Source organism: Sminthopsis crassicaudata, chromosome 4 (assembly GCF_048593235.1).
Source record: "Sminthopsis crassicaudata isolate SCR6 chromosome 4, ASM4859323v1, whole genome shotgun sequence".
NCBI classification, from domain to species: domain Eukaryota; kingdom Metazoa; phylum Chordata; class Mammalia; order Dasyuromorphia; family Dasyuridae; genus Sminthopsis; species Sminthopsis crassicaudata.
In genome coordinates this window covers 117,176,936-117,194,343 of record NC_133620.1, presented here as the reverse complement: position 1 = coordinate 117,194,343, position 17,408 = coordinate 117,176,936, and the positions used below count along the sequence as shown (strand labels likewise).

General features: G+C 31.1%; 1 protein-coding gene across 2 annotated transcripts in view; it reads left to right on the top strand.

Moving 5' to 3' along the window:
- Window positions 1-17,408, top strand: part of RAB3GAP2 (RAB3 GTPase activating non-catalytic protein subunit 2) — a 118,300-nt gene that overhangs the window by 70,334 nt on the left and 30,558 nt on the right. For both annotated transcript variants that reach the window (XM_074309200.1, XM_074309199.1), the window contains exons 15-21: window positions 135-278; window positions 496-578; window positions 855-919; window positions 2,789-2,879; window positions 5,667-5,794; window positions 13,538-13,751; window positions 14,562-14,659. In XM_074309200.1, coding sequence (XP_074165301.1) covers window positions 135-278; window positions 496-578; window positions 855-919; window positions 2,789-2,879; window positions 5,667-5,794; window positions 13,538-13,751; window positions 14,562-14,659 — 823 coding nt within the window. The remainder of the gene's footprint in view (window positions 1-134; window positions 279-495; window positions 579-854; window positions 920-2,788; window positions 2,880-5,666; window positions 5,795-13,537; window positions 13,752-14,561; window positions 14,660-17,408) is intronic.

Here is a 17,408-nt window from a genome sequence, read left to right as displayed (position 1 = left end):
AATCAATAATTGTAGAGTTGATTGATGCTTCTAAATAAGTATTTTCTCAGATATCCGTAATTCTAACAAAAGTACACTTTGGCAATATTTCCTTTCTCCAATGTATTTATAATATTGGTATGTGGTTTCTGTAGGTTACTGTATCCTGGTTATAAAATAATGGGCTTAAATAACGTTACCAGTCAGAATTGGCAGCCACAGACTTATCAGATCTGTCTTGTTGATCCTGTATCTGGAAGCATAAAAACAGTTAATGTTCCTTTCCATTTAGCTCTAAGGTAAGGTTTATTATCTCTCTTCTATTGAATATGCCTCTGCAAACTCTTTTTTCTAAGTCCATAAAGAGCCATTTTTTTTTTCAGATTTAATTAGTATCTTTAATGATAGCATACAAAAAGTTAAAAAAAAAAAAGGGAAAAAGAAACTTTAAACCTTTTAGAATAGATAGGAAACTTCATCTTTCTCCATTTTAAAGTAAGCATTTACTGTTTTAAGTGATAAGAAGAGTGAACGAGCCAAGGACCTGCATTTGGTGAAGAAACTAGGAACTTTACTGAAAATGAAAACGCCAAATCTCGGTAAGTATCCTTAAATGAAAATCATATTTTTGAATATTTTGGGTAATTTAAAAATCAGTAATAGAGTCTAAGAAGTACATTCCAAAACCTTAATAATTTGTACACACAGCTTAGAATTTATCTGTAAAATTGAATTGGCCTATATTGGCACATTTGGAGGTTTTTTAAATAAATTGAAAGATAATGAATAATCTAGAAACTTATAGAATAATTTATATAATATGGATGTTTGCAAATTTTTCATGTTTTAAAATTTATTTAACTAATTGTTTTCAGATTTAATTGAAGCTGAAGTAAAAGAATTAATTCTTGATATTAAGTATCCTGCAACCAAAAAACAGGTAAATATATACACATACATCTTTGATAAAAATTATCTCCTTTTTCTGCACCTGCACACTCTGCATATTTCACTCTGAACCACTGCTTGTCCTGTTCTTTTTCCATTCACTTCTTCATATGTGTAAACCATGTTGCTTAGCTTCATTGAGTTTATTTCAACCTTCTCCCTGAAATTTTCATTGTTTCTCAATTTTCTACTTTTAAGTGATTAATGTCTAACAGATTAATGTATAATGTGTATTAATGGGAGAAGAAACAAACATGCACCTTAACTTTTGTGCTTTATCTCTTTAATGATACTGATAATGAAAATTATGGAAGAAAGAGAAATTAGTCTTGCCTGGGCAGCTAGTTGTTTTAATTGGGCATTTAGGCCTGGAATCAGCCAGATCTAAATTCAAATGTAACCCCAGATTCTAGCTGTATGACCTTGGCCAAATCACAGACATTACTCTGCCTCAGTTTTCTCTACTACAGAACAGGAATAAGTATAGCACTCATTTCATAAAGAGTTGTGAAATTAAAATGAAATATTTGTAAATCATTTAGCATAGAACTTGGCATATAGCAAGTACTTAATAAATATTTATTTCTTTCCCTCACTGCTCCCCACTATTCCTATTTAATGTGGCCTATGGATCTAATCAATTGTAATTGGTTTCCATGATTTAAATCCCTCTCCATTTCAGTCCAAACTCCATTAAGCTAAAAAAAGTGATTGTTTTGAAGTATAAGATCTATGTTCCCCTGTAAAGTTTTTGGCTCACTATTATAACCAGGAAGAAATAGAAACTTCTTTGGCATTTAAGCTCTTCATAACCTGAACCCTTTCTACCTTTCTAGGCTTCTTGGACCTTGTTCTCTTCCATGCCTTACTGTTGCAGTTCCATGAAGAAGACATCCCATCTCCTTTTTTCCATTCCTTAACATTAGTTGTACTCCACTCCTAGAATGTTTACTAACTCCTTCAAAATTCAGCTAATAAATATCCCACTTCTGTAAGATGCTTTCTTGATTTCCTTAATAGTTAATGCTTTTGGGGCAACTAGATGGTGCAGTGGATAGAGCACCAACCCTGAAGTCAGCCTAAGTTCAAATCTAGTCTCAGACACTTAACACTTCCTAGCTATGTGACCCTGGGCAAGTCACTTAACCTCAATTGCCTTAACAAAAAACAAAACAAACAAACAAAAAAACAGTTAATGCTTTCCTCTCCAAAAATACTTTCTATCTCCTCTTTATAAATCTTGCATTTTCCTAGTTGTTTACATATCTCCCCTTTTAGAATATAAGCTCCTTAAAGGCAGTGACTGTATTTTTGCTTTTCTTTGTATCCCCAGGACTTAACATAGTTCCTGGCATATAGTAAGTGCTTAATAAATGCTTGTTGACTTGACTAGCCAGTCATGTAAGAATATAACAATCAATATTTAAATGTAAACTTGTGTCAGTATTTTTCTTACTGTCATGATAGTAACTATTGTTTATTTCTCTTTATTCCATTAGAAGCATAGGATTTACTGAACCCCTTTCTATTAGTTAAATATTTTTCTATGTTTTTCTTCCATGCCAGCTCCTTCTCTTCGTTTTTCACCTCAGCCTTTATTTTGTTGTCTGACCTTGTATTTTAATATAGCATGATGCAAAATTTATTTGTATAAAATATTTCATGTGAACACCAGCAATTTAATAAATTAGTCTCTGATACTTTTAAAATTATCAATGTTCATATAAAATGTTTTATGTTTAAATTGGTTTTACCTTTAAATTTCAGTATTCTGAAAATGTATCCCTAAATATAATGAAATGAAGATAATGGATTTTCTGGCTTCTCGTCATTCAGTTGCTGAATTTCTTTCTTTGCCTAGGCTTTGGAAAGCATTTTAGCAAGCGAGCGTTTACCATTTTCCTGCCTTAGAAACATCACTCAGACCTTGTTGGACACTTTAACAAATCAAGGTAAAATGACAGTTCACATTAATTAAAAATAATGATCACATCACTGCTATAATCCAGCTATTTAAGAGTTTGGATATTTAAAATATGATTGTATGCTTTTAATTATAGAGAGATGTTAAATGTTTCTCTTAATGATTATGATGTAAAAGGTTATTTAAATGAGAAAATGGATATAAATGTGTTTCAAATTTAAATTTTTTTTTTTATTTTTATAAAATTTATTATCTTGACTTCCTGTGAGTAATTGTTAATTTTTTCCTAATTGATATAATTGGGAAGATTGTAATTTGATACATATTCCCGTAAATTCCCGTAATTTAGTAGAAAAGGTGAAGTATATTTACATTTAATAAACATTTTTTAAGTGACTGCTCTGTTCAGAGTACTATTGAGTACTTGGGGAGAACTTAAAAATTATAGATAAGACTTCTAAACTTCTGTTTACAAATAAACTTGTATTTTTCCACCATAGAGTTTACCTTCTAGTTGAAATATAAGGTACATTCACCAATAATTATAATGCATAGTAATGTGCAGCTTATAGGACTATGTTAATGGAATCTCTGTACTTTTAGCATGAGGGAAATAGTAGTTGGTCACTTATAGAAAGCAATACTATCCTCTATGTTGTTTCCCTAATTTAGTTTTATTTCATGAAATAAGAAGAAGAATTGTGTAGAGGGTAAGTGCTCTGGGTATAAATGTGGTCTGTGGAAAGAAGATAAATTGTACTTTGAATGGAAAGATGATACTCATAACCCACAATCCACATTTACATATACTTTTTGAATTGCTTTCCTACTAATAGTAATAATTTGTGCTAACCCATCTATACTCATGTAATTTTCTTTGTGGTCATTTTCATATATTTTTACTATGTATATTAATTTTGGAATAGATCAGTGGATTTTTTTTTATTTGCATAAAGCTAAAACTAGCTTGTACAGGGACAGAAAATGTGACTGCACAATTGTTAGCACTATTCCTAAGTTTAAAAGAGCCTATTTTAGGCCTTCTCATGAAATCAATATTGTATATAAAATTATCCCTGGGATAATTTGTCTTTATAACTAGTGGTGCCCTAATAGTTACTTCTAGGCTTTGTTTTTTTCAACTTAATTGCATTTAAATTCCATAGCTTAAAGTATGGATTTTTAAAGGTACCATAAAGTATGGGTTAGGATATTCTCCATCACATCACTTTTATCTTAAATGGTTTTTTCCTGAATTTTTTTCTTATCCTGAATTAATATCCACACCTAACTTTTAGAATGAACTTCCCTGGTAAATTTAAATTATCTTTTTTTTTCTTTTTAAACTTTTTAAACATTTTATTTTTACTTTTAAGAAATTTATTATTGTTCAAAACAGGTGTGCCTACAATTAATTTTGTGTTCAGTAAAAAATTTTGTATTTCCTTTGACAAAAACCTAAACTGTAGCTGTCTTCTATTGTCATGAAATAGATTAGTCATTATTGAAAATTCAAAACTAAATTACTCTTTTAACTGAAGTCTTGAATGAGACCCTTAAATATATTTCAAAGGTAAAAATTGAATTTTTATCATGCTTGAAGACAGATCACTTAGAATTAGAATGTTTTTAAATTTATGTTGTTTGTTGTTCTTTTTAAAAAATGTTAAAAATTGTTTTCTTCAACATTACGTTTAAAATAAAAATGTTGAAAAGTACTAGAGATAATTCTTAATTTTAAAGAAAAATTTGATCATTTCATCTTCTGTTGAATTCATTTAAAACAATTCATTATTCAAATTAACTTCCGCAATGTTAGAAGGAAGTAAGAGAAATTAAGTATTTCTCAGGAAGAATGTCAAAGACTAAAGATAGAAAATAGTGTTCTTGTTTGGAGCCAATCAGCTATATGTACATTATTTTTTAAATCTTTCTTAATATGTAAATCACACAATGAAAATTTTTTTTCAATCTATTATTTAAACTAATAATTTTCTTTAATGTTTTTCTTTGTAAATATGTAGTAGAAATCCTTTTCAACTTAAGTAAGTAGGATACTTGGACTGAGAAAAATCTTTTCTTTTTTATCTACCATGGTTAAAACACCATAATATATTCAATCAGTAAATATTTATTAAGTTCCGACTGTGTTCTAGGCACTATTAGGATATAATTACCAAAAACCAAAGCAAACCTTAATTCCAAGGGATTTACATTCAAATGGGGAAAACAATAAGAGCATACAAATAAATAAATAAGTGAGCAAATAAACAAATAGCAAATATATAATAAATAAATACAAATTAAGTGCAAATTTATTGAAAACAAGGTAGTTTGAGAGAGAGGACACTGTTAGAGAGATTATGATAAGCTTCATGTAGAAGATGATCCTTAAATTGTGTCTTAAAGGAAGAGAGGAACTCCTATGAGACAGAGTACATTCTAGGCGTATGAGATTTCCAGTGCAAAGGCATGGAGACACAACATGGTTGTCATATGTGAAGAAGAGAAGGACAGCCATTTGGGCTGTAGGACTCAGTAAAAAGTAGAATAATATCTGGTAAGCTTGGAAATATAGGATGAGACCAGTTTATTAAGGGGTTTTAAAAGCTAAATAGAAGAATTTATATTTTATTCTAAAGTTAATAAATCACTGCAGTTGATTGGGTTGGGGAAATAGTCATGTTGTTACTTAAGGAAAATTATAAACTATAGTATATCAAAGAATGTAATATTTAAAAATTTAATTAGTATGAAGATTTTAATACATTGTTAAATATAGCTATTTAATTTGATTTTCCCTCCAATGCTTTAGAGCTTGAATGTGTTGATGAAGGACTGCTCCAGTTTTGTGACAACAAGCTTAAATTACTCCATCTTTATGAGTCAGTCAATAAACTGAATTCGCTTGGGTTGTGTTCAGACACATCATTCTCCAATAATGTGAGTAATCCCAAAATGTAGCTGTGTAGGAAGATTTAATACATAGATGCTAAGGCAATATAGGAGCTTATCCTGTGTCTTTTGAAAGTGGTAAAAATAGAAATTGTGAACTACTTTATTTTTCTTTAAAAGAACATTAGCTAGCCTTCTTGAATTCTTATTTGATTGCTTTGGGTATGTATTATTATTAATCCATTTTTTCTTCTCAAAGAGCCTTTTACCTTTCTTAAGTTCAGTGAAATCTAGCTTCGTCTGACAGGTTTCTTCAGTAAAATAGGTTAGCATCACCATATTTGTACAATTTTAATATTGTTGAAAGATATAGGAAAAACTTGGCTTTGAGGAATTAAAAGACACTAGTTTTCTTAGTTTTTTTTTTTTTTAATGAAAATTCATTCTGTTTGTTCTGTTGGGTATTATTTTGAATTTAGTTTTATAAAATAGGTCAATGTAAATACATGTTTTAAAAATAATTATAAAATCTACTTTTTGATTTCCCTACTGTTGGAAAATACTCCATAATATTTGCTGTAAACTGATATTTTTACTTGACTTTTTTATCAATCAAAAAAGCATTTATTGGGAGCACATTTACTGTGTGATAGGCACTTTACTGTGTGATAGGCACTGGACTAATTTTAATAGACTTATTTTTTTTCCTTTCCATAGACTTAAAAATAGTTTTCCTTAAAATGAAGTATATAGTAGTAACTCTCAACTTTGTCTGCCCCCAGATTCCTCTGTGAAAACTTTGTACATTTTATCAATCTGTCAAAAGAGGTATCATGAAAATGAGTTTATTAAGGTTTGTGAAGTCATTAATCCTTTTAATATTTTTGCATTAAAACAATTAGTATACCTCCATGTTATGAAAATCAACCCTGGATTTGAAGTATATCTCTTTTCTTAATGGGAAAAGGGAGACTTACTGAACAAGAGAAACTCACTTTCATAGAAACAAACCATCTACTAAATCATTGATCTTGTATCTTTTGATATCACTGGTAAACTTGTTTTTGCTGTTTGCTTGAATGCTGTAATATTTTTATTGATACACAGTCCTGTCATTAGAAATTGCAAGGGCCATTTCTTCATTATCTTGAATTGTGTGTTGATACTAGCAATAATGAATAGTATTCCAAGGAAAAGAATCATCATATTTCAGTAGTCTCTACATTATTACCTAGAAATATCATAGATGCTTCACTATATATATATATATATATATATATATGTATATATATGTATACATATGACAAGTATATACATATATTTGTCATAAAATGAAAAACTAAATTCCTTAAAAATGAACTACTACTTATTGATTACTTGTTGTAGTAACTGACTTTTCAGGTTCTATAGGGAATAAAACTATAGCCCAAATTGTTCTTTGCTTTGATACTTCAATGAATATATAATTTCATCAATGCAGTTAGTCCCTCTACCTATAAGATGCAATCTATTTATGCTTTTTCATCAATGTTATTTTTGCCTGTGATCATCTATAACTTTTTCCAGTGGACCTACATAACGCATTTCTTAAAACTCTTAAAAAATTTGTTTTTTTTATCTTTTAAAAAAAATTTTATATAACACAACAAAACATTTTTATGTGCCCAACAGGACATCAGGATTCAAAATATATAACAATTATTTTCCTGAGTATCCATCTTTTCTTTGCTTCCTTGTTAGTTATTCTTTTGTTTGCTGCTGAGCACTCTTTTTTCCCCTTTCTCATCTCCCTCCATCTTCCCCAAGTAAGCTACAGTGAAGCACAGATATTTTTACACATACACACACACACACACACACACACACACACACACATCCTATATATACATACATGAATATATATATGCATAAGTATTTGCACATATAAACATGCACCCTAAAACAATAAAAATATGGCTGATGTATAATGTAAGATTTTTCTCTTGATCGAATTTTTAAAGTTTGACTTTGTCTAAGACCAATGATTACTAGCTCTCCTTTTTTTTTTCTATTAAATTCTACTCTTGATCCTAGTACAGTGTTTTTGTATATCTCTTTTATTTCTTTTCTCTCATAACTCCTCTACTTCTTCTCCTTTACTTGCCTTGCTATTATTTAATCTCCCCTCATGCGTGGATTCCTTTTTTATTTTCTCCCCCCATTTTTCACTATCACATTCCCATTAATCTACATACCTTATCCCACTCCTATTAATCTAAATACCCTTCTGTACCTCCACTTATCTTATGCAGATCTTTCCCATTAATCTACATACCTTGTCCCATTATCCCCACCTTATTCTATTCCTGTCTTCCCTAACCTCTCCACCCATCAGCCATCCTTCTCCCTTATTTCTTTGTAGATTCTGGAGGGTGCTGTAATCTTCATAGTATATATGTAGTGTTGCCTATTTAATTCATTCCCAATGTGAGTAGGCTTTCAGAACTATGAGCCCTCTTCTCCCTTCTAATGCTTTTTGTGTCTATTCTTCCTCTGTACTAAATCTGCATAACATAACTATTATTTTTACCTTTTCTTAAATAGTTTTGCTTTTTAAGAGTCATATCATACTCAACTCTACCCCAGTCTTTCTTTTGAGCTACTCAGTTACTGGTATCAGTATTTTTTTCCCCTGAGGCTAGGGTTAAGTGACTTGCCCAGGGTCATACAGCTAGGAAGTGTTAAGTGTCTGAGAACAGATTTGAACTCAGGTCCTCCTGAATTCAGGGCTGGTGCTCTATCCACTGCGTCACCTAGTTGCCCCCTACTGTGTCAGTATTAAACTTATGGTAAACAATTCCATGTAAAAACATAAACAATTTGTCCATGTTAAGATCCTTGAAATTGGGGCAGCTAGATGGCACAGTAGATAGAGCACAACCCTGAAGTCAGGAGGACCTGAGTTCAAATCTGGCCTCAGACACTTAACAGCTCCTAGCTTTGTGACCCTGGGCAAGTCACTTAACCCCAAATGCCTCAGCAAAAAATAATAATAATAATAATTTAAAAAATTTAAAAAGAGCCTTGAAATTGATCTTTGACATTGACTTTTATATGTTAAATTTTCTATTATGTTCTAGTTTGGGTGAAAGACCTGAAAATCTGCAAATTCATTGAATGTCCATTTATTTTTCTTTCATTATTATTGATAATTTTACCAAGTATGATATTTTTGACCACAGACCTAGTTATTTTGATTGCCAATATATATGATTCCATGGTCTGTGGAGGTTTTGTTTGTTTTTTGTTTTTGTGGTTGCTGCCAAGTCCTATACAATTCTGATTTTTACTCCAGTATAAAGGAATATTATTGCCAAATTTCAAAAACCCCATATGAAAGAGAAAATTTTGCAAGAAAGAAGAAATTTGGCAATAATATTCCTTTGTATTTTCTACAAAAGATCTCTTTGGAGTGGTGATTGGTGGGGTTTTTCTATTTCTACTTTCCCTTTGTGTTCTATCTTTCCTGGACAATTTTCTTGGATTTTTTTCTTGCATTATTGTGTCACGGTTCTTTTCTTGGTTACACAGCTTTTAAGTTGTCCAATTATTCTTATATTTTCTCTTCTTGATCTGTTCTCTAGATCTATTGTTTTTCCAATGAGATATTTTATATTTTCTTCTTCTTTTTACAGTTTTCTTCAGATAATTTTTGTGTTCCTTTTCCAAACTCTTCTGCAAAGTTCTCATTTCCTTTTCTCATTTTTCTTCTAACTCTCTTTTAAGATCCTTTTTGAATTCTTCCAAGTGAGATAGAGACCAACTCATATCACCCTTTGGGATTTCATCTGGAGTCATTTTGCCTTTAGTGTCTTCAGGTTTAAGGTCTATTCTTCTCTGTCCCCATAAAAGCTAATTGTCGTCAGAGTTCTTTTTGCTTTTTTGCTCATTTTTAAAGGTTGAGGTCTTCTCTTAGGGAAAAGGGGAGATTTTCTCAAGCTTCCTTTACAGGCTTATTCTGGGGTTCAGAGACTCACTATTTGCTTGATGTAGTTTTGTTGGAGGTCTCACTGCTAGTCTGCTGATCCACTGGCTTCTGAAAAATGCTGCTGTATTTTGGCTAGGAGCGTCCTGGTAGATTATCCCAGTGCATGGACACTATACCACCCTGAATCCCTGTGCTGTGCATGCCTTCAGCTGCTTTCTCCTCCACTACCCTCTTACCTCTGTGCCTAATTGAAATAGACCTTTCTGAATTTCTTCCAAAATATCTTCTGCTGGAAATTTATTACACTCCAAATATTTGTGGGTTTGATCACTCCAAAACCAGTTCAGAAGCTTGATCTGAGGGAAATCAGGAAGAGCTCAGACTTTTCTACTCTCTTTTATTCTTATAAGGCATTTCACATTCTTTTTTTTTTTTTCCCATTCTTTTGTTTTGTTATCTCTTGGTCTCTTATAGCTTCACTAACTTCTCCTTGCCTGATTTTAATTTTCAAAGAATTATTTTCTTCCTTAATTCTCTATAAACCCTTTCCTAATTGCTTAACTAATTTTCCCCCCAGTATTTATTTATTTAATTGTTAGGTTTTTGCAGGGGCAGTTGGGGTTAAGTGACAAGATTTTTTGAGTTCTTGTATAAATTCTCTTTGGAGTAGAAGAAGATTTTTTTTTTTTAATTTCACTGCCTTTTGAAGATGAACCTTGGTCTTCCCTATTCCCATAATAAATTTCTATGGTTAGGTTTTTTAAGAACACCTTTCTTTTTTTTTTTTTTTTTTTTTTAGTCTAAATGAGAAGTAATAGTGTAAGCACCTAATCATGTGGTAGGAGATGATGCTTCTAGCTTCACTTCAGCTCTTCCCTCTGACCTGGAACCCCAAAAGAAAAACTTCCCCCTTCTACAAGTTGTCCTCAGCCAGCAGCATCCTTGCCCCACTTACCCTGCACTCATTGGGTATGCTGCTTCCTTCTCACCCAGGGCCACATCTCAGTAGTACAATTGGGCCTGGACTTCCTAATCAGTAGAGATTTTCTTTTTCTTCCTGAACCCAGAATCAGGATTCCACTCAGTGTCTGAGAGGTGAAAATTTTTGTGATTCCTGCTAAGACTCCAGCCAAACCCAGCTAACCCCAGGACTCCCCTCTTGTTGTTTCTGTAAAGCTAGGCTGGAATTGTTTGTACTTCACATTGGCTAATCCCCAACCTGAGTGGTCTTTCTCCTTGTCCTAGGAGGGGGACAAGTTTTGCTCCAAGTCATCTTTGTGTTTCACCATTCTGTGTTCATTCTGCGGTGTAAATTTGTTTTGTTTGTGGGGGAAATCTGAAGAGCTTGAAAATTACTGTCCTAATCTGCCATCTTCCCAGAATTTTCTGTGGGTAACTTAAAAAAAATTTTTTTTTTTTTTTTAGTTAAATTTTTTTCTATTTTATAAAGAATACCTTCATGTTCTAGACCAATTTTTGGTGAAATTTAGTGTCATTCTTATCTCTTTAGTTTACATTAATGTATTTTGTTTTTTGTTGGAAATAACACATAACTTTGACTACTATCAATGTTTAAAAGTATGTTACATTTCTATCAATCCTTAAAATAAAAGTTGCCTAGAGGCAGTTAGAGTGGATAGAGTGCAGGCCCTGAAGTCAGCAGGACCTGAATTTAAATCTGACCTCAAACACTCAACACTTCTAGCTGGATGACCGTGGGCAAGTCACTTACCTCCAATTGCCTCAGAAAAAAGAAAAAAATATATATACACATATATGCATATATATATATATATACATATATATATATATAAATGAAAGTTGCCTCTAAAGTGAAATAAAAATAAAAATAACACAAGTTGTTTAATTTTAAGATTTATCTTAATGATTTATACATAATACATTTGTTTTTCAGATAATAAATAATATTTTTTTAAATTTGAGTTCAACACTATATAACATTTCCAATCCCTCTATTTTTGTCTGCTTGCATTTTTGTTTTCCTTCACAGGTTAAATATATATTATTTCAAAGTCTGATTCCTCTTGTGCAGCAAAATAACTGTATGGATATGTATTTAACATATACTTTAACATATTTAACATGCATTAGTCTACCTGCCATCTGGGGGAGGGGGTGGAAGGAAGGAAGAGAAAAATTGAAACAACAGGTTTTGCAATTGTCAATACTGAAAAATTACCCATGCATATCTTGTAAATAAAAAGCTATAATTAAAAGAAAAAAATTTTGAGTTCAGTTTTCTCATATAGATTGTTATGTAGAGTTTGTCAAGTGTCTATCAAGTTTAGTGTATTTCAATGATTCTTGAATTATAATTTTCCATTTCTTTTCATTTCTGATAACACAGTTTCTTTGGTTATAAAATGAGTTAAACTGAAGTGAATTCTTAGGTTTCTCCTACTCCAGAATTGTGTTTGTGTGTGTATGTGTATGTATGACTGCAAATTATTGCAAATTCTAGAGATCTTACATATTTCAGATTAGAGTTCATAGTCCCTTAGTAACATCTATAGTTTATATATAGGAATAATACATACGCATACAAGTTATCATTTAGCTTAATCTTTACTTGTTATAGTTCTTCAAATGTCCAATATTTTCAGTATGATTACTCCCTTCAATCAATGCCAGTTGCTACTCCTTTATGGCTGGTTAATCTATCTTTTAGAATTGTTGTGGTCAAAAATTTCATTATTAAATTGCTAACTTGGTGAATTTCTTTTTCAAATTTACGTAAGTTGGTCCTTAGTAAGCAGATTCATGGTATCTTACTGAGTCCCTATCAAAGCTTTTTCAGTCTAGTTACTTAACTAATTTATGTTCTGCTGGCATAACTTTGAAAAATTTAGTCATCCCTGTATCATGATTAGTTATCAGAGTAAGATTTCAGCAGAGGTATCTTCCCTATGCAAGTATATTTCACTAATTTGGGAAAAACCTGAATAGCAAAAGGACTGGAAACTACTTAATAACAGAAATACTTTAAAGAACTGGTAAATTTTAATGTAGATAAAAGTTAAAGACATGTTAGTTGTCTTCACATGTTTAAAGTACTGCCAATTGGGAGGAAAAAATTATTCTGTATTCCCAGTGGGCAGAACTAGGCCCAATGAGTACAAGTTACCAAGAATGCAGATATCAGTTTAATATAAGGAAAAATGTCTTCTTAACAATTAGAAAACTATCACAAAATAAAATGGTCAGCCTCAGAAAAGAATGGTCTCCTTTATATTGGAGGTGATTCAGCAGAAATTGACTGATAATGGTAGGAGATATACAGATGAATGCTTTGAACAGGATTTGGACAGAAAAACCTTTAAAATTCTTTCCAAGTCTATTGTATTATTATTAAGAGATCTTTTTAATACTAATATATAATGTGAAGGATTTGGTTCCAAGGTTTGTGGAGTACCTATGACCTCTGAAATATTTGAGGTTCTTTTTGCTATCTGATTTTCCTGCTGAATATAGTAAAATTAGACCAAATTATTGTTTTGTATTTTATACTGTGTAACAATTTAGAATGTTCCATTTTCAGTCATACATATCTAGTACTGAGAATTATAAATTTTTCATTGATGTTATTTTAGTGGTTTTACAAAAATAGTTTTCTTTATTCCATGATTATTGCATTGTTATCACATGATGTCTCCATGAATACATTAATGTCTTTTTATCAATAAGCAAATTTTTTTGCCTATAATTTAATATAAAAGTCTTTCAATCCCATTTAGAGGGACTTGATGAAGCAGTTTTTAGACACATTGAGGAAGAATCATGATTTTGTATCTTTTGTCTTTTAGGAGCTGGCTGTGTTATTGAGGCTTGATGAAAAAGAACTGGTTAGGCTTCAGGCATTATTGGAGAACTATAAACAAGAAAATACCAAGACCACTGTCCGATTTGCCGATGATAAAGATGGTGTATTGCCTGTGACAACATTCCTGGAATATTTAGAATATGAGAAAGATATGATCAGTGTAAAGAAAATAAGTGAATTAGAATATGTGGCTTTAGGTAGGTCATACATTCTTCCTTGCTCTGCCCACTCCATCTGAGGTATATGGTTATGAAATTCAAAGGACCCAAGCTGGTCCTTGGTGAATCCCTTAGTGTCCTTTTGTAAAGTAGAGCTAAAAATATCTCTTATACCCATCTACAAGTTTGTTATGAGGCTAAAGACAGATGATGTATATAAAACACTTTGAAAATTTGAAAGTTATATATTACTGTCAGAATAGTAGTTATGATGTTGGGGAGCCAGACCTTTGATTTTATCAGAGTAGGGTACTCCCGGGATGAAAAATTCCTTCACTCATAATACTTCAACCCCCTCTTCTGTAACTTTGCCTTGTAGAGATGCCCTGAGAGAAAGAGTAAGTGATTATTTAAGCCATTCAGCCAGTATGTATTTGAGGTGGGACTTTGAATCCTAATTCAGTGACCCTCTTTCTATTTACTCTGCCATTCATTTTTATTGTTGTGTTTCCTGTGTTTTATGTCACCTATATTTATTGAATGCTTAGTCTTTATAAAGCAGTATCTTAGGTACTGTAAAACAGTACCTTGCTAGTTGCTAATTACTAATAGCTAAACAGCTAATTGCTGTTTCTTCAAGTTTTGCTTCAAATATCTTAGCAATTCCAAAAATGTCTCATTTAGAACCATAAAATCTACCTTTATTTTCCTGTTATATCTGATTTCATATAAAAAACCCTTTTTTTTAATCAAAATTGATTCCAATTGAGAATGTCATAGATTTGAGTTAATATTGTTAGAGTTTTTGAATTTTTATTTGAATTCATATTTGAATTTTTTTTTCACTAGGCAGCTTCTTTTTTTGGAAGTGCTTGCATGGAGAAAACTCCACAGAAGATATGTGTCATACTTTGGAATCTGCTGGATTTAGCCCACAACTTTTATTGGTAAAATACTGATTTTTCATTATTGCATACTTTTTTTTTGTTTATTTGTTTAGAATAATCTTCAGGCTTTCAGCATTTGCTGGTAGCAAATGATTATCCTTATAGAAATGTCATAAAAAGTAGATGAAAACTTTCCAAATAATTCAAGTAGTGTGTTAATTTCCAGATTTAGTTAATCATATAAAGTTGTTTTGTTTTTTTCTGTTCTATACAAGTTTTCTCATAGGTTTCAATAAATGTAAAATAAACTTGAAATTGGATAAGCACAGAAATTGCAAACTTTAATGGAGAATACTATGTAATTTGTACTAATGAACTGTATCAGAATAAAAACTATTAACTTGATTCTTATAAAATCTTAAAAGCAATCTATATAAAATTAATACATGGAACATGAGAATCTGTGATTTTTGGAAGGATATTTATAGTAGAAGCATAGCATATTACGACTTATTTTCTTGTTTCTTTTTTCCTTTGGGGAGATGGCTTTGGCATTATGACATAGTTAGCTTATTGGTTGCTTAGTTTGAGGTTCTTAATTTTTTTTTATTAAACTTTTAGTCCTTCTAAACTATTTTTCTTTATATGCATCACATTAATTATAATAGCATTTAAATTACCAAGAAAATTTTAATATAAAATTCATTAATTAGACTTGTAAAACATGTTCTGCTTGGCCTTTTTAAGGTACAGAATACATATTTCTTTTTAGTAATCATCCTGTAGTCTATCTTTAATGAAAAAATAATATTCTTATGTTAAATTTCCCAGTGCCAAAATAAACCACAAAAACACCAAGGATAAAAAGTAAAACCCCATTGTGTGAAAATTTAAACACATTAGTATTAATGATCTTTATAACTCCTGTTGTGAGAAATACTACCTGATACCAAAACCAGTTCTGGGGATTTGGTTTGGCAAATAAATTGAGGAAACAAAGGTTTGAGACCCAAGCATTTTGATTTATTAAGCAGTGCATGCCAATTGCATAATAAATCAGGATCATGCCTTTTTAGCTTGGCGCACTGTATCCCTAACATGGGGGTATATATTTTTACATATTAAAAGAATTAATGGATATAAATAAGTATACATGATTAGGTAATCTGATTTCTAATTAAAGGAAAAATTAGAGGGGGATTCCAAGTTGGGGGGGTTAGTAAATAAGTACAATTTCCTAACATCATGACAAGACCAGTCCTACCATAGTGTTTGTATTCAAACAAAGAAAAAAAGAAACAGTAACTGATTGATCAATATGAAGCTAGTTGTCAGATATTATATGTGAATTGCTTCAGAGATACACAAACACACAAATACACATACACACACGTAATTTTGAGAAAACTCCTTGTATCTGACTGGGTTTCTGATCAAAATTACTTAATTAAATCTTTAGTTAAAGATATGTAAACAGAAGTGGTGTAGTTTTTCAGCCACACAGGACTAGATTAAAATAAATAAAATTTTCTCAGAAGACAGAAATTGGAGTAAACCCATAACTGAACAAAAGAGAAACTGACCTAGTTTCAGAATTGAATCACAAGGTGAAGTCAATGGGGTTCACTCAATTCCTACATTGATATAATCACATAAAATAAATATTGATTTATATGTCTTGAAATTAAAAGATATCTAAATGTATCTAATGGAAACTTAGCATTGTGTCCAAAAAGAAGAATAAATTCTACTTTCCTTGTGATTTGACTGTGATAAAAATATTTGTAGTTGATATTGAAATATCTGTTCTATGTATTAGAGGGTTGGGTTTTTGTATTTGTTTTTTAGCCTAATGATAAGAATGTAAAAATTAAAATAATAGCATACATTATGAGAATGGTTAGAATTGTAGAATGGGATTTATAAAAGGTCCTAAGTAAAATTTTGAAGTTTATTAATTTTTGAAAACTTTTTAAAGTTGAAGCATATTTAACTTATCTAATCCCTATCCTTAATCACCTTTTACTTTACATCTTTAAGCCATAATTCACTACAACATTGTTGTTAGTGATGAAAATATTTTACTGTAACTAATCCCCTAGTACATCCATATAATCTTGTGCTACTAAGCTCTTTGTAAACTCCAAGTTTTACTCTGAGCAAATTTCATAAATCATAGATGTTATTTGCTCAGAATGGGTGAAGTTTAAGATTGTGAGATTGATGGCTGCCAGACAAGCACATAAATGTTGATGCAGGGCTTTTGCTCAAAAGATCTTTTTTGTGATTGAATAGTATGAACATTTATGGGAAAGTAGAGAAATGTTATAATAGTCTGGTGGGTTTTTTTTGTTTGTTTGTTTTTTTAAGGCTAATCCTAGGCAGAATTGGGATATATGTAAAGTAAACTTCAATAACCCCTCCCACATTCCCTACTTGTTTAGTGACTCTTTTTTTCTTTTCTCCATCAAAACCATCTCATTATAGCCTTCTTTCATTTCCTTTCTCTACTAAGTAAAAATTAGTTAAGCTACTTAAACTATGTTAATGTTATACTCCTTCCACATAATCTATATTTTAATATGAGTATTTGGAAACAATGCTTTAATCCAAGATAATTTCAGATACTTTAAAGGAAGAAAAAGAAGATACTTAAGTGGGCAGGAGCTTAGTAAAGACCCTTAAGGCCCACAATGTAGGCAGTTAGTACGTAAAAATGCCATAAAAGGGTTGAGGCATACAGCATATTGACAAAAATACAAGATTTTTCCAAAGATGTATATAGTATGTCTAGTGTATGCAAGATTGT